General features: G+C 36.9%; 1 protein-coding gene across 10 annotated transcripts in view; it reads left to right on the plus strand.

Annotated features, from left to right (window-relative positions):
* Nucleotides 1–18,723, plus strand: part of ALMS1 (ALMS1 centrosome and basal body associated protein) — a 221,125-nt gene that overhangs the window by 180,732 nt on the left and 21,670 nt on the right. For 9 of the 10 annotated variants that reach the window (XR_004054345.1, XR_004054346.1, XM_010361970.2 and 6 more), the window contains one exon: nucleotides 2,370–3,532. Coding sequence is in view for 8 of the 10 variants with exons in the window: in XM_010361970.2 (XP_010360272.2) it covers nucleotides 2,370–3,532 (1,163 nt within the window). In the remaining 2 variants the exon portion in view is untranslated. Of the gene's footprint in view, nucleotides 1–2,369; nucleotides 3,607–18,723 lie in introns of all 10 variants that reach the window. The other variant, XM_030921160.1, reaches the window with a different exon arrangement.

The following is an 18,723-nucleotide window of genomic DNA, read 5'->3' on the forward strand; positions in this document are numbered from 1 at the left end:
GACAAGTCCAGTTTACATTTTTAAAAGATTACTTTGGCCACTATTTGAAGAATAGATTGGAAAAGTACAAGAAGGGACAGGAGACCTATTAGAGACTTGTAGTATTGTGACAGGAAATAGAAATAGATGTGATTGTTTGGTGAAGGATTAATGACGAGCAGGAAGAGAAGGGAGTTGGAACTATCAAGAATAACTCCCAGATTCTGGCTTGGGCAGTAGGATGATGTGCCATTTACAGAGATGTGGAAGACCAGGGGAGGTACAATTGTCAAGGAGGCTAGAATAGAGCTCAGGTAGATGGCTGTGACATCCAAGTGGATATATCATGTATATTAGTTGGAACTCAAGAGAAATCATAGCTTGAAATGTAAATTTGAAAACAGGTAACAGCATGAAAATGGTACTAAAAGCCAGAGGGAGAGATGAGATTACCTAGAAAGAGAATATAGAATGAGAATATTTCCTGAATTGGCCATACATTGAGGTCATTGATCATATTAGCAAGAGCAGTTTTAGTCCAGGAGTATGGCTGTACTCTGCAGTAATTTGAAGAGTGAATTGGGGTAGGGAGAGAGGTAAAAGAGAGGAAAATAGGTTCCTCTTTAGAGGCTTGGCTATGAGGAGGAGCAGAGAAATGGGCCAGTACCTGTAGGAAGATGTGAGGATTTTCTAAACATACATACTAAATGATTTTTTCAAGCCATTGGAAATGATTCAGGAGAGAGGGAGAACCTGAAAGATAGAAGAGAGATATGATGGGGAAAGGAAGCAAGGTCTGGAAGGGAAGATGAGTTGGGCTCCAGAGCAGCAGTGGAGGAACTTGCCTTTAAAAGAATGGGAAAGGTGGTGCTGTCTCTGTATCCAGAAGGGTTATGGGAGCAGGTGGATTGGCATAGGTGGCAGCTGACTCAGGACATCCACAGAAAGTGATCCCTCAGCCCAGAATGTTCTTCTGCCTGTTTGTTTGTTTAGCTCTCATTTTTACTTCACATCTCATCCTCCTCAGAGAAATCTTCTGTAGCTACCATTTCCCGGTTAAATTTCTCTTACATCACCTTGTTTTTGTTCTTTGTAGCCACTAATTTAGAATTATATATTTGTTTGTATTTGTTCAGTGCAGAAACTGCAATCTCAAGAACCTGTAGTATCTAAATGAAATCTCCCAATTTTTAAATGTTGCTAGAAAATTCTAAAATTGTATAGTCTACATACTTTAGGTATAAATGCAGGCCCTGTGTGTCCCACTCTACTCAGGGAAAATCCGTAGGGATTCCTAGAGTATTTCATGAAAACTCTGCTTGCCAGTAATCTATAGTGTGGGTGAAAAGGATCCCATCATTGCATGTGTGTATCTTTGTTTCTGCCCATGATGTAGAACTCTAAAATAGTGTTTTGATGTCATAGTGGAGATTAGAATTAGGGCTTATGATTGTGTCTTAGCTCTTTCCTGCCATTGTAACAAAATTCTACAGATCTAAGATCAAGGCACCAGCAGATTGGGTGTCTGGTGAGAGCCCAAAATGGTGTCTTGTTGCTTTGTCCTCACGTGGTGGAAGGCAGGGAAAGGCCAAACAGGATCCTTCAGGCCGTTTTATAAGGACACTAATCCCATTCATGAAGGTGGAGCCTTCATGACCTAATCACCTCCTACCTAATACTATTGTATTGGGGATTATGTTTCAACATGAATTTTAGAGGAACACAAGCATTCAAACCATAGATAATTGTAAGATATTGCATCTAAAAATGCCCTTTTTTTGTATAAAGTGGTGGTTGTCAAAAAGTGAAGATGGAAAGTGGTAAATTTTATGTGTTTTTTACCACAATAAAAAAAATTTGGAAAAAAGTCAAGATGGTCCACAGAAAAGGAATTTCAAAAGGCTGTAAAACATGTAAAAAGGGTTTTTAAAAAAAATTATCCATTTAATTACTGATTATGAAAATGAAGTGTCAGGTTTCTTAGCTGAATATGGGGTTACCAATATCTATCTCTCAGGTTTAATAGCAGGATTAATTAAAAAAACAGATATAGAGCATATATCATAACACCCTACACAGAACAGGTGGTAAATACATATAGCAGTTGCTTTTATGATCTGGAGAACTGAAGTGTCTTCCTCAAGGTCCCATAGCCGGTCAGTGGCAGAGCCCAGGCCAAAATTCATGTCTCTTAAACTTTTACTGTACCAGCGAGGCTACTAAGAACAAGGCATGAGTCTTTTGTGCAGGCATTGAATTTTCTGATACCTTATATAAACTGTTCTTTCCTTTAGTCTTTGTTATATATCTAAAGAATTGTGAATAGTATTTCTAAACAGAATGCTAATATTTTTAAGTTCTTTCAAAATCTTTTTTTTTCTCTTTTTCAGAGTCTGAGTGTCATTCAGAATTTGAAAACACTACCCATTCTGTCTTCAGGTCGGCGAAGTTTTACATTCATCATCCCATACACCTACCAAGTGATCAAGATATTTGCCATGAATCTTTGGGAAGGAGTGTTTTCATGAGACATTCTTGGAAAGATTTCTTTCAGCATCATCCAGACAAACATAGAGAACACATTTGTCTTCCTCTTCCTTATCAAAACATGGACAAGACTAAGACAGATTATACCAGAATAAAGAGCCTCAGCATCAATGTGAATTTGGGAAACAAAGAGGTGACGGATGCTACTAAAAGTCAAGCTAGAGATTATCCAAAATATAGTGGACAAATTAATGATCCAAAAAGGGATCAGAAGGTCACCCCAGAGCAAACAACTCAACACACTGTGAGTTTGAATGAACTGTGGAACAAGTATCGGGAGCGACAGAGGCAAAAGAGACAGCCCGAGTGGGGTGACAGGAAAGAACTATCCTTGGTGGACCGACTTGATCGTTTGGCTAAAATTCTTCAGAATCCAATCACACATTCTCTCCAGGTCTCAGAAAGTACACATAATGATAGCAGAGGGGAACGAGATGTGAAGGAATGGAGAGGTAGACAACAGCAGAGAAATAAGCTTCAGAAAAAGAAGCGGTTTAAAAGCCTAGAGAAAAGCCATAAAAACACAGGAGAGCTTAAAAAAACCAAGGTGCTTTCTCATCATCAAGCTGGGAGGTCTAATCAAATTAAAATTGAACAGATTAAATTTGATAAATATATTCTGAGTAAACAGCCAGGTTTTAATTATATAAGCAACACTTCTTCGGATTGTCGGCCCTCAGAGGAGAGTGAGCTGCTCACAGATACTACCACCAACATCCTTTCCAGCACCACTTCTACTGTCGAATCAGATATATTGACCCAAACAGATAGAGAAATGGCTCTGCACGAAAGGAGTAGCTCTGTTTCCACTATTGACACTGCCCGGTTGATTCAAGCTTTTGGCCATGAAAGAGTATGCTTGTCACCCAGACGAATTAAATTATATAGCAGCATCACCAACCAACAGAGGAGATACCTTGAGAAACGGAACAAACACAGCAAGAAAGTATTGAATACAGGTCATCCCCTAATGACTTCTGAGCACACCAGAAGGAGACGCATCCAGGTACATGGCTACAAATTCCATCTGGCAATGTGACTGCCCTCTTCATGGACTTTTTAGTTAAGCTTTGCACACAGGTGAAAAAAGCCATTTGCCCTTTCCTCTCTATACCATTTCTTACAACTGGAAAAGAGTGAGAAAGTGTAGTACAGTGCTATTGTGAGTTGTCATTATTTTCATCAACATTCATTTACGTATTCCCTTTTGAATGAAGGGCTTTGCTGCTAGATCCTTCAGAATCTGTAAAGTTTACCCCTGAAATGGGGGAGCTTTGAAGTTAGAGTGATCTCTATCCTGAACATTATTGCTGGGTTTATGTTTATTTGGGTTTTGTTTTTTTTTTAATTCATTCCTCTGTCTTTCAAGAAATATATTTGAGGTTCTTTTAAACACACACAGACAAACACGTAAATAATACAGGTTTTTTTTTTTTTTTTTTGTAATCAAAGAATTGAGTTGATTTAAAAAATTGAAGCTGGGTTGAGCTACAATATGATTTTTAAAAAATGAGTAAATAAGGAAATGTGAATAATGGAAAGACAAATCAAAGCTAGAAGGAAGATAAATAAGCCATGTGGATGTGGTCGCTAGAAAAGAGCTACAAATTTGGCTTTATGTTTTCTAGCACTTAGTGTTGCTAGAATTTTGTGATCAGTTACATTCATTTTTTTAATATAAAAAGAGAACAAAATTTTTAGAAACATCATATTTCTGATACAGAGACCTAAGATAAATTTATCTCATCTGTCTTCTTAAAGAAGGCACCACAGTGCGATAAAGAGTATCCTCCTATAAGGCCATTATTGCATTCCTTAGTTTAGGGTGTTAATAAGGGAGATCTCAAGGGGTCAATAAATGTAGGCCATTGCTTTAACCCAAGAGGAAAATTTCAAGTATCAATAGACGTGCTCTCCAAAAAAGGATGCTTGCAAAACAGTTCAGTGGAGTATGGAATAAAAATATTTGAATTTATATTCATTTTTCTCAGCTTTTTAAACTTTATATTTTTGTGTATATTTTATGAGCACAGTAGTGACATAACATACAAATAAATACCTATTTTGGCAATTTGTGCTAAGAAAACATTTTGTCAGTAGGATTACATGATCAAAAGAAAAGAAATTGGAGACCACTGGTCTAGAGGAAGGGAGGCATGAGATGTTCAGACAATTTATTATAAATATTATTTCTCATCATTGAGCTTTTGGTAGTGTTTACATATATAAACAGTAGAATATGCTTTTTTTAAAGTAAGTGAAGAATTGGGAATGACACAGAGTAAGGCTTTTGTTCCATAGGGGAGACAGAGAAATGGATCCAGGAGAGGGTTTGTGCGTGTGTAGTAAAATACACATGACATAAAGTTTACAGTTTTGATCATTTTCAAGTATACAATTCTGTGGCATTGAGTATATTCACAGTGTTTTACAACCATCACCACTATCTATTTCCAGAAATTTTTTATTAACCCAGTGGAAACCCTGTACCCATTAAGCAGTGACTCTCTGTTCCCTCTTCTCACCAACCCCTGGCAACCAGTAATCTATTTTCTGTCTCTGAGGATTTTCCTATTCTGATTGTTTCATATAAATGGAATCATTTAATATATGACCTTCGTATCAGGTTTCTCTCTCTTAGACGTAATGTTTTGAGTATTCATCCATGGCATAACATGTATCAATACTTCGTTGCTTTTTATAGATGAGTATTACTCCATTGCATGTATATACCACATTTTGTTTATCCATTCATTCATTGATTTGGGTTGTTTCCACTTTTTGGTTATTGTGAATAGAACTGATATAGAGCATTTGTGTACACCTGTCTGCAGTTCTTTTGGGTATATATCTAGGAATGGAAATGCTGGGCCATATGGTAATTCTGTGATTAACTTATTGAGGAACTGCCAGACTATTTCATAGTACCTGCACCATTTTGCATTCCCATCAGCAGTGTATAAGGATTCCTCCAACCCTCCTACTTTTTTCCACAGTTACTGCTTTAGTTTATATTCACACCAGCAGTTCACAAGGGTTTCAGTTTTATTGCATCCTTGCCAACACTTTTTTTCTATTTTTTAATATATATGCTAGCCATCCTATTGGGTGTGAGTTAGTATCATTGTGGTTTTGATTTGCATTTCCCTAGTGGTTATTCATGTTGCACATCTTTTTATGTGCTTATTTAACCATTTGTATATCTTCTTTTGAAAAATGTCTTTTAAAGTCATTTGGCCATTTTAAATCTGGCTGATTTTTTGATTTTTGAGTTGTAGGGATTTTCTATATATTCTGGATACTGATCTCTTATTAGATACATGATCTGCAAATATTTTCTCCCATTTTGTAGGTTGCCTCTTTTACAACAGTCATTCTGCTAACCGTGTCTTCTGACGTAAGGAAGTTTTAAATTTTGTTGTAGTCCAATGTAGCTATTTTTTGTTTGTTTGTTTGTTTCTTGTGGTTTTGGTGTCATATCTTAGAAATATTTGCCAAATCCAGTGTCATGAAAGTTTTCTTCTTAAGAGTTTAATAATTTTAGCTTTTACTTTTAGGTCTTTGATCCATTTTGAGTTAATTTTTGTGTATGGTGTAAGATAAGGGTCCACCTTCATTCTTTTGCATGTGAATATCCCATTTTCTCAACACCATTTGTTGAAAAGACTTTGTTTTTTCCCCTGTGAATGTTCTTGGCACTCTTGCCAAAAATCGTTTAGCCGTATATGTGAGGGTTTTTATCTGTGCTCTCTATTATGTTAGTCTATATGTCTCTCTTTATGCCAATACTGCACTGTTTTGATTTACTGTATCTTTATAATGAGTTTTGAAAGCAGGTAGTGTGAAACCTGTAACTTAGTTCTTTTTTCAAAATCATTTTGGCTCTTCGGTGTCCCTTCAGATTTCATGAATTTTTAGTAAATATTTTATTGTTTTTAATACTATCATATGTGCAGTCCTCTTTCTTAATTTCATGTTTGGATTATTCATTGCTAATGTATAGGTACATAAATAATTTTTACATACTTGTATCTTGCAGCTTTGCTGAATTTATTAACTCTATTTTCTTGTGAATTTTTAAGGATCTCTAGGATTTCATGTTGAGGAAATTCCCTTCTTTTTGTATTTTGATGAGTATTTTTGTCATGAAAGCATTTTGGTATTTGCCAAATTCTTCAACATCTGTTGAGATTACTTTTTTTTTCTTTTTCCTTCCTTTTTTTTTTTTTTTTTTTTTTTTGAGACAGAGTTTCGCTCTTGTTGCCCAGGCTGGAATGCAATGGCATGATCTCAACTCACTGCAACCTCTGCCTCCTGGGTTCAACCGATTCTCCTGCTTCAGCCTCCCGAGTAGCTGGGATTACAGGTGCCTGCCACCACACCCAGCTATTTTTTGGATTTTTAGTAGAGACAGGGTTTTACCATGTTGGCCAGGCTGATCTCGAACTCCTGACCTCAGGTGATCCACCCCTCTCGGTTTCCCAAAGTGCTGGGATTACCGGAGTGAGCCATCATGCCTGGCCTGTTTTTTTCTTTTAATCTGTTAATATGGTGTATGTTTATTGATAATCATATTTTGAACCAACTTTACATTCCTGAGATAAATACCACTTGATCATAAAATTCTGTTCATATGCTACAAGATTGTTTATTAGAATTTGAAGAGGACTTTTTACATCTGTATTCACAAGGAATATTGGTCTATAGTGTTTTTGTGATGTCTTTACTGCCTTTAGTATCAGGGTACTACTGGCCTTGTAGAACGAGGAAGTTTTCCCACCCCTTATTTTTGGATAATGAGTTTGAGAAGGATTAATGTTAATGATTGATGTTAATTCTTTAAATGTTTGGTAGAATTCACCAGTAAAGCCATCTGATCGTGTGTTTTTCTTTGGGGAAATTTTTTTTTTCATTACTGATTCAATGTCTTCTTGTAAGTCTAGATTTTGTTTCTTCTTGAGTCAGTTTCTGTAGTTCCTGTTATCGCCATTGAATCTACATTATTACTTCTGCTTGCTTTGGAGGTTTTTTTTTTTTTTTTTTTTCTCATTTCTTATGATTCAAAGTTAGGTTATTCATTTGGGATTATTCTTTAATGTAGGCATTTGTAGCTATAATTGTCTCTTTGAGCCTTGCTTTTGTAGATAAGCTCTGCCTTCATTGCATGCCGTTAAGTTTTGGCATGTTTTGTCTTCTTTTTCATTCAAAGTGTTTGCTGGTTTCTTTTTTGACCATTGGGTGTTTAGGACAGTGTTGTTTAATTTCTACCTGTGAATTCCCCACCTTTCCTTGTTATTGATTTCTGGTTTTACTCCATTGTGACCAAAGAATATACTTTGTATTATTTCAATCCTTCATTTATGGCCTTGCATGTGATCTGTCCTTGAGAATTTTATGTGCATTTAAGAAGAATGTGTATTCTGTTACTGTTTGGAGTGTTCTCTATTGTTTTAGGTCTAGCTGGTTTTGTTGTTCAAGTCCTCCATTTCCTTATCAGTCTTTTGTCCAGTTTTTCTATGGCTATCAGAAGTGGAGTATTGAAGTCTCCAGCTGTTACTGTGGAACTATCTATTTCTCCATTGAAATCTGTCATTTTTTTGCTTCATACATTTTAGGGCTCTGTTGTCAGATGTGTATATGTTCATAATTGTTATATCCTCTTCATGGATTAATCCTTTTATCAGTACAAAATCCTATTTTTGTCTCTTGTAACAATTTTTAATGTAAAGTCTGTTTTATCTGATATTAGGGTAACTACCCTAGCTCTCTTTTGGGTAACTATTTGCGTAGAATACCATTTTTATCCTTTTAATTTCTAACTCTTTGTGTCTTTGGATGTAAAGCCAGTCTCTTTTAGACATAACATAGATCATCATTTTTTATAATCTATTCTGCCCTCTCTGCCTTTTAATTGGCGAGTATAATCCATTTACATTTAATTTCATAAGAAAGGACTTACTTTTCCCATGTTGTTGTTTGTTTTCTTTATGTCATATCTTTTTTGTTTTTCATTTCTGCTGCCTTCTTTGTATCTAACTGATTTTTTGTAGTGTACCAGTTTTATTCCCTTTTCATTTCTTTTTTTTTTTTTTTTTTTTTAACAATTCATAGTTATTTTCTTACTGGTTACATTTAATTACAATTAATACCTTAAACATATAACAACCTAATATGAAATAAAACCAATTTAGCTTCAATAATATACAAACACTGTTGTTAATACATCTCTATTCTTCCCCTTAACTTTAATAATATACAAAAACTGTGGGTAGACATCTCCATCCCTTCCTCTTTAATTGTTATAGTCACAGATTCCATCTTCATTTTGTCCCCACAAAAATAGATTTATAATTATTTTATGCATTAGTTTTTTAAATCAGATAAGGAAAAAGGGAAGAGTTACAAACCAGAAGTATAATAGGGACTTTATTTTTACCTGTGTACTTGCCTTACCCTTATTTCTTATGCCTTATTTCCACGTATATGCCTTAAGCCTTATTTCTATGTGTAACTTCAAGGTATTGTCAGGTGTCCTTTCATTTCACTTTGGAGTGGACTCTATCATTCCTTATAGGGAAGGTCTACTGGTAACAAATTTACTTTTGTTTATCTGGGAATGTCTTTAATTTCTCCTCTATTTTTATTTTTATTTTATTTTTTTTTTTTTGAGACGGAGTCTCGCTGTTGTCAGCCTGGGATGGAGTGCAATGGTACGATCTCAGCTCACTGCACCCTCCACCTCCTGGGTTCCAGCAGTTCTCCTGCCTCAACCTCCCAAGTAGCTGAGATTACAGGCGCCCACCACCATGCCTGGGTAATTTTTATGTTTTTAGTAGAGACAGGGTTTCACCATGTTGGCCAAGCTGGTCTTGAACTCCTGACCTCAGGTGACCCACCTGCCTTGACTTCCCAAAGTGCTGGGATTACAGGCGTGAGCCACTGTACTGGACCTTTTTTTTTTTTTTTTTTTTCTCTTTAAGACAGAGTCTCACTCTGTCGCCCAGGCTGGAGTACAGTGGCACAGTCTTGGCTCGCTGCAACCTCCACCTCCCGGGTTCAAGTGATTATTCTGCCTCAGCCTCCTGAGTAGCTGGGATTACAGGTGCCCACCACCACACCTAGCTAATTTTTGTATTTTAGTAGAGACGTGTTTTCACCATGTTGGCCAGGCTGGTCTTGAACTCCTGACCTCAGGTGATCCACCCACCTCGGCCTCCCAAAGTCTCCTTTATTCTTAAAGTTTTGCTGGAGATAGATTTCTTGTCTTACACTTTTTATCTTTCATCATTTCAAATATGTCGTTTCACTGCCTATTGGCCTCCGTGGTTTCTGGTGAGAAATTAGCAATTAATCTTACCAAGGATCCCTTCTGTGCTCACCCTTACTGCTTTCACGATTCTCTGTCTTTGGCTTTGACATTTTGATTATAACATAGCTCAGTGTGGCTGTCTTTCAGTTTATCCTACTAAGAGTTCATTGAGCTACTTAGACATTTAGATTCATGTTTTCCCCTTATCAAGTTGGAGGAGTTTCCAACCATTATTTCTCCAAATATTCTTTCTGCCCCTTTCTTTCTCTCCTCTTTTGGGATTCCTAATGTGCATATCTTGCTAAGTTTGATGGTGTTCTACAAGTCTCTTAAGCTCTGTTCATTTTTCTTCATTCTGTTTTCTTTCATTTTCTTTCTATTTTTTTAGAGTAGGGTTTCGCCTATCTCCCAGACTAGAGTACAGTGATGTAATCATAGCTCACTGCAGCCTTGAACTGTGGGCTCAAGAAATCTTTCTGCCTCAGCTTCCTGAGTAGCTGGGACTACAAGGCATGCACCACCACATTTACCTCATTCTGTTTTCTCTTATCCCTCAGAGTATGTAATTTCATTTCACCTATCTTCAAGTTCACTGATCTTTCATCCGTGTGATCAAATCTGGTATTGAACTGCTCTAGTGAATTTTTCATTTTAGCTCTTGTACTTTTCAGCTTCATATTTTCTATTCGATTCCTCTTTTGTCTTCATTGATATTCTCTTTGTTGAGACATTGTTATCTTCATTTCCTTTAGTTCTTTATCCATGGTTTCCTTTAGCTCTTTGAGCACATTTAAAACAGTTGATTTAAAGCTTTTGCCTAGTAAGTCTACTGCGTGTTCTTCCTAAGGGACAATTTCTATTTATTTCTCTCCTCTAACCCATGAATGGACCATACTTTCTTGTTTCTTTTCATGCCTCATAATGTTTTGTTAAAATTTTGACATTTTGAATATGATGTGATAACTCTGGACATCAGATTTTCCTCCCCTTCTCTAGGGTTTGTAGTTACTGCTTGTTGTAAGTTAAAGTTGTTGGTTTATTTAGTGACTTTTCTAAATTATGTTTGTAACGACTATACTCTTGATAGGTGTGTGATATTTCTGTTCCTTTAGCTCAGTAGCTAGCTACTTGTTTGATAGAGATTTTCTTAAATTCCTGGGGCAGAAAAAAGAAAATTCCCCAAGTCTTTGCAGATTTTCTGCATTCGGACACTCCTTCAGTGCTTAGCCAGGCCATTCACAACTCTGCCTTAGCCTTGCTTCCTACTTGTACTGAGCCTAAAGGTCAACCAGTGGTGGAAGCGTCTGGTCTTCTCAGGTCTTTTCTGAACATACATCTTGCTCTGTGCATGCACTTTCTAGTTTCCCTGGTGTACATGGGAAATTTTCCAATTCTTTATGCCCCAAAGATTCTCAGTGTTTCTTCCCTGCTTTTAGTATGTCTGTTGTTTCCCTCAAACTGTTAATTTTTGCTCCAGGCAGTAGTGCCTTGTTCATTTGGTTTTCAGTATTTTCAAGGAAGATTCTTCCTCTATAAAACTACTTTTTCACTCTAAGTGAGTTATGTTAGGTGAAACTAAGGCAGGTCCCTTCTGTCAGTCCACAGTGAATACTCAGACATGTCAAAACAAACACAATTCTTTGGGAACAAGGTACTACTCCGTGCTCTCTTTGGGAGAAGGTACCTACAGCAGGACCAAGGGCTGCCATCTTTAAGACCACCATGCTGGGTAAGGCAATAGCAGAAGGCTAAGTGAAAATGCTACAAAATTCTTCTACCTTGTGCTGATGGCCTTTCTCCTGGTTTAGCAAACACTTGGTTACTATAAACCTTTGACTATCTTCCAAAGTTCAGATGAGGTTGGTTTTGACAGTTTTCCATATTTTCTGATGTTTCTAGAGAAGGCACTGGCTCCCTTGGAGGTCTCTACTCCACCATTTTTGCTTGTCGTTCCCAAGTAGAGTTGCGTATTCCTCTGACCATCAAAATAACTAGAGTGACATCAATATAAGTATATGTGATAGGCGTTCTTTTTTTTGAGACGTAGCCTCTATTGCCCAGGCTGGAGTGCAGTGGCACAATCTCAGCTCACTGCAACCTCTGCCTCCTGGGTTCAAGTGATTCTTCAAGCGATTCTTCTGCCTCAGCCTCCTGAGTAGCTGGGACTGCAGGCGTGCACCACCACACTTGGCTAATTTTTTGTATTTTAGTAGAGACGGGGTTTCACCATGTTTGTGAGGATGGTCTTGATCTCCTGACCTCGTGATCTTTCCGCCTTGACCTCCCCAAATGCTGGGATTACAGGCATGAGCCACTGTGCCCGGCCTGTGTCCCGTTTTTAATATCTTTGCCTTTGATTTTACTTCATCCGGTACAGTTTATTTTTAAATTTGCATTTGCACTATTGCTCTTTGCCCATCCTTTTAGACTTTTTGAGTCACTTTACTCAGGTGTTAGTAACATCTGAATTTAACTTTTTTCCCACCCAATCTGAAGGTCTTTCTTTTGAAACAAATTTATTCCATTTAAGTTTATTGTTGTAAATATGTTTGGATTAAATTTTATTATTTTGGCTTTTGTTTTTCATTCTGCTATGTTTATTAAATAAAGGTTTGTTCAACTAAATTTCATTTCAAAGCAAGGAGGGGGTGAATTTCTTGTGTGTGGTAAGAAACACATACCAAAAAATTCCCTTCTTAACTATTCTTAAGTGTACAAGTCAGTAATGTTAAATGTATTCACACAGTGTTGAAACCGATCTCCAGAACTTTTTCATATTGCAAACCTGAAACTCTATACCCATTGAACAACAACTGCCTTTGTCCCCCTCCCCCAGCTCCTGGTAATCACTGTTCTGCTTCCTGTCTATGAATTTGACTACCTTAGACACCTCATGTGAGTGTAAACATACAGAGTTGTCTTTTTGTGACTGACTTATTTCACTTAGCATAAGAGCTTAAAGATTCATCCATGTTGTAGCATGTTACAGGATTTCCTTCCAAGTCTGTATAATATTCTACTGTTTACATTTACCACATTTTGTTTATCCATTATTCGTTGATGGACGTTTGCGTTGTTTCCACCTTTTAGCTATGGTGAATAGTGTTGCTGTGAACATGGGTACGTAAATGTCTTTTTAAGACCTTGCTTTCATTTCCTTGGGATACATACCCAAAAGAAGGATTGCCAGATCATACAGTAGTTCTATTTTTAACTTTTTGCGGAGCCTCAACACTGTTTTCCATAAGTGTTGTGCCATTTTGCAATGCCACGAACAGTGTACAAGGGTTCTAATTTCTTGACATCCTTACCAACACTTTTTTTTTTATATAGTAGCCATCCTCACGGGTGTGAGGTGATATTGTTTTGATTTGCATTGCTCTTATGCTTAGTGATACTGAGCATTTTTTATATGCTTTTTGGTCATTTGTATGTCATCTTTAGAGAAATGTCTATTCAAGTCCATTTTTTCTTTCTTTCTTTTTTATTTATTTATTATTGTTATTTTTTTAAAGGCGGAGTCTCACTGTTTTGTCCAGGCTGGTCTCGAACTCCTGGGCTCAAGCAATCTTTCCCCATTGGCCTCCCAAAGTGCTGGGATTATAGGCATGAACCACCACACCTGGCCTGCCCATTTTGTAGTTAGGTTATTTGATTTTTGTTGTTTTTAGGACTGTTTTATATTTTCTGTATGTTAACCCCTTCCCAGATATATGATTTGCAAATATTTTCTCCCATTCAATAGGTTGTCTTTCACTCTGTTGATTGTGTCCCCTGACGTACAAGTTTTTAAGTTTAGCATGATCCCATTTGTCTATTGTTGCTTTTGTTACCTGTGATTTTGGTGTAATATTCAAAAAATTATTGCCACATTGAATGTCATGAAGTTTTTTCTCTAAGAGTTACATAGGTTTAGGTCTTCCATTTAGGTCTTTAACCCATTTTGAGTTAATTTTTGTACATAGGTATAAGATAAGGATCCAGTTTCATTCTTTTGCATGTGGATATCCACTTATCCAAGCATCATTTGTTGAAAAACTATCCTTTTCCCACTGAGTGGTCTTGGCACCCTCGTCAAAAATCATTTGAACATATATGTGAGAGTTTATTTCTGGGCATGTTTTCTTATTTCATTGGTCTACTTGTTTGTCTTTATGCGAATATCACACTATTTTGATTTCTGTTCCTCTGGTAATACGTTTTTAAATCAGGAAGTGCGAATCCCCCAACATTGTTCTTGTCTTTCAAAATTGTTTTGGCTATTCAGGATTTCTTAGCATTTTTAATGATTTCTTGCTATTTCCAATCTTTCTGGTTGATTGCTATGTAATACATGTTTCTTCAAGTCGGTTTTTTGTTAACTTAGCAACTATGTAATCTAATTAACTAATATGCTTCAACCACTTTCTCAATCTATCACTATCAGATATGAAACTATCTATTGGCTCTATCATATGAAAAATTAAGAAACTGATTTTACTTTTTCCCACCTATCCCCCACATAATTTTCCCCAACTAACCAGTAGTGGTTATATTTTGTGAATTTTGTCTCAGCTCATTTATAGTAGTAGTATTACTACATTGACTAGTTTCTCTTTCAAGAATTAGAATATTTTACTTCCATTTTATAAGATCATGAGTTATTTTACATTAGTTGTATTTAAATATAGGGTCAGTATTTAACCAGGAATCTTTTCACATACCTATTTATGAGTTTGTTAATTTAAATCTGTTGCTTGACTAGAATGTTACATGTTCAGGAGTGATCGTCTTTTATGTTCTTGCAAATTTGAGACTGTTACCTTTATGTACAAGAACAACTGGGTTGGATATAAAAGTTTGATTAACAGTTCTTAATTCAAAACTCTGTTAATTTTGCTTCTCTTTTCTGGGTGCCAGTATTTAATGTTTGTGTTAGCAGAGGAAACCCTGATTTTTTTTCTCCCTAATAGGAGTCCTAGTTTTATATGTGTATATATACACATTATATATATACACACACACATATATATATACATATATATACACACACACAAAGCTTGTTTCTTTATTTCCATAGTTTGGGAGAACAGGTGGTTTTTCGTTACATGGATAAGTTCTTTAGTGGTGATTTCTGAGATTTTGGTGCACCCATCACCTGAGCAGTGTACACTGTACCCAATGTATAGTCTTTTATTCCTCATCCCCCTCCTACCCTTCCCCCCAAGTCCCAAAATCCATTATATCATCCTTATTCCTTCGTGTCCTCATAACTTAGCTCCCCCTTATAAATGAGAACATATGATATTTGGTTTTCCATTCCTGAGTTACTTCACTTAGAATAATGGTCTCCAACTCCAGGTTGCTGCAAATGCCATTATTTTATTCCTTTTATGGGTGGGTAGTATTCCATGGTGTATATGTGCCACATTTTCTTTTCGCATTGGTTGATAGGCGTTTAGGCTCCTTCCATGTTTTTGCAATTGTGAATCATGCTGCTATAAACATGCATGTGCAAGTATCTTTTTCATATAATAACATATTTTCCTCTGAGTAGATACCCAGTAGTGGGACTGCTGGATCAAATGGTAGTTCTACTTTTAGTTCTTTAAGGGATCCTCCATACTGTTTTCCATAATGGTTACACTAGTTTACATTCTCACCAGCAGTGTAAAAGTATTCCCTTTTCACCATGTCCATGCCAACATCTATTATTTTTTTAATTTTTTTATTTATGGCCATTCTTGCAGGAGTAATGTGGTATCTTATTGTGGTTTTAACTTGCATTTCCCTTATAATTAATGATGATGAGCTTGCTTTTTTTTTTTTTTTTTTTTTGAGATGGAGTCTCACTCTGTCACCCAGGCTAGAGTGCAGTGGTGCAGTCTTGGCTCACCAAAACCTCTGCTTCCCAGGTTCAAGCGATTCTCCTGCCTTAGCCTCCCAAGTAGCTGGGATTACAGGCGTGTGCCACCACGTCCAGCTAATTTTTTTGTATTTTTAGTAGAGATGAGGTTTCACTGTCTTAGCCAGGATGGTCTTGATCTCCTGACCTCATGATCTGCCTGCCTCAGCCTCCCAAAGTGCTGGGATTACAGGCGTAAGCCACCACATCTGGCCGATGATGATCATTTTTTCATATACTTCTTGCCTTCCCCTCGATCGAGTCTTGGTCTTGTCGCCCTAGCTGGAGTACAGTGACACAATCTCTGCTCACTGCAACCTCTGCATCCCGGGTTCAAGCAATTCTCCTGCCTCAGCCTCTAGAGTAGCTGGGATAGCAGGTGCCTACCACCAGCCCAGCTAATTGTTTGTATTTTCAGTATTTAACTTTTTGTTTTTGTGTTTTGTATTTTAGTAGTGGTTTCATCACATTGACCAGGCTGATCTCGGACTCCTGACCTCAGGTGATCCACCCGCCTCAGCCTCCCGAAGTGCTGGGATTACAGACAAGAGTCATTGAATCTAGCCCATTTGTATACCTTCTTTTGAGAATTGTCTGTTGTCCTTTGCCCTCTTTTTGATGGGATTGTTTGTTCTTTTCTTGCTGATTTGTTTGAGTTCCTTGTAAATTCTGCGTATTAGTCTGTTGTCGGATGCACGGTTTGCAAACATTTTCTCCCATTTTGTGAGTTGTTTGCTGATTATTTCTTTTGATGTGCAGGTCCCATCTATTTATCTTTGTTTTTTGTTGCATTTGCTTTTGGATTCTTGTCATGAACTCTTTTCCTAAGCCAATGTCTACAAGAGTTTTTCCAGTGTTATCTTACAGAATTGTTATGGTTTCAGGTCTTAGATTTAAGTCTTTAATCCATCTTGAGTTAATTTTTTTGTAAGGTGAGAGATGAGGATCCAGTTTCATTCTTCTGTATATGGCTTGCTAATTATCCCAGCACCATTTGTTGAATAGGGTGTCCTTTCTTCACTTTATATTTTTGTTTGCTTTGTCAAAGATCAGTTGGCTGTAAGTATTTGGCTTTATTTCTGGGTTCTCTATTCTGTTCCATTGGTCTTCATGCCTCTTTTTATACCTGTACCTTGCTGTTTTGTTAACTATACCCTTATAGTATAGTTTGAAGTCAGGTAATAATGAGGCCTCCAGATTTGTTCTTTTTGCTTAGTCATGCTTCAGCTTTGTACACTGTTTTTTGATTCCATATGAATTTTAGGATTGTTTTTCTAGTTCTGTGAAGAATGATGATGGTATTTTGATGGGAATTGCATTGAATATGTAGATTGCTTTTGGCAATATGGTCATTTTCACAATATCAATTTTGCCATCCATGAGCATGGGATAGGTTTCCATTTGTTTATGTCATCAGTGATTTCTTTCAGCAGTGTTTTTTCATTTTCCTTGTAGAGATCTTTCACCTCCTTGGTTAGGTATATTCCTAAGTTTTGTTTTGTTTTGTTTGCAGTTGTTGTAAAAGGGATTGAGTTCCTGATTTGTTTCTCAGCTTGGTCTTTGTTGGTGCATAGCAGTGCTACTGATTTGTGTACATTGATTTTGTATCCTGTAATTTTACTGAATTCATTTATCAGATCTAGGAGCTTTTTGTATGAGTCTTTAGGATTTTCTGGGCATACAGTCATATCATCGGCAAACAGTGACAATTTGACTTCCTATTTTCCTGCTTGGGTGCTCTTTATTTTTTTCTCTTGTCTGATTGCTCTAGCTAGGACTTCAAGTACAATGTTGAGTAGCAGTGGTGAAAGTGGGCATTCTTGTCTTGTTCCAGTTATCAGGGGAAATCCTTTTAACCTTTTCCCCATTCAGTGTAATTTTGGCTGTGGGTTTGCCATAGATGGCTTTTATTACCTGAAGGTGTGTCCCTTCTATGCCAGTTTTGCTGAGGGTTTTAATTATAAAGGGATGCTGAATTTTGTCAGATGCTTTTTCTGCGTCTTTTGAGATGAACATGTGATTTTTGTTTTAAATTCTGTTTATGTGGTGTATCGCATATATTGACTTGTGCTTGTTAAGCCATCCCTGCATCCCTGGATGAAACCCACTTGACCATGGTGGATTATCTTTTTGATATGCTATTGGATTCAGTTAGCTAGTATTTTGTTGAGGACTTTTGCATCTGTGTTCATCAGGGATATTGGTCTGTTGGTCTTTGAAAAGATAAACAAAATTGATAGACTGTTAGTGAGATTAACCAAGAAAAGAAGAGAGAAGATCCAAGTAAGCTCAATTAGAAACAAAATGGGAGATATTACAACCAATACCACAGAAATACAAAAGATCATCAAGGCTATTATGAAAACCTTTACACATACAAACTAGAAAATCTAGAGGAGATGGATAAATTCCTGGAAATATACAACCCTCCTATATTAAATCAGGAAGAAATAGAAACTCTGAACAGATGAATAATAAGTAGTGAGATTGAAACAGTAATTTAAAAAACTGCTAACAAAAAAAAAAGTCCAGGACCAGATGGATTCACAGCTGAATTCTGTCAGATACTCAGAGAAGAATTGGTGCAAATCCTACTGAAACAATTCCAAAAGATAAAGAGGGAATCCTCCCTAAATGATTCTATGAAACCAGTATCACCCTAATACCAAAACCAGGAAAGGACATAAAGAAAACTATTGACTCTCTCTTTCTGTGTTTCTCTCTGCCCTGTGCTGTCTCCCTTGCAGTCCAGGCCCTCTTCTCTCTCTGTGATCTCTTTGCACTCTGTGTGCTTCTCTATTCTGTCTGCCTCTGCTCACCCACACCTGCACTCGTGCCCCACATGCCCCACCCTCTTTCTCTCTGGTTCCCACTGTGTCTGTTGTGTGTCTCTATTCTTCTTCTGATTACTCTTTCCTCCCCCACCCTTATCTCTTATGGTATTGCTATGTTTGTCTCTGTGCTTTCTCTGTGTGTTTTCACTCTTTTTCTTTCCTGTCTCCCT

The sequence above is a fragment of the Rhinopithecus roxellana genome, chromosome 17, assembly GCF_007565055.1.
Source record: "Rhinopithecus roxellana isolate Shanxi Qingling chromosome 17, ASM756505v1, whole genome shotgun sequence".
NCBI classification, from domain to species: domain Eukaryota; kingdom Metazoa; phylum Chordata; class Mammalia; order Primates; family Cercopithecidae; genus Rhinopithecus; species Rhinopithecus roxellana.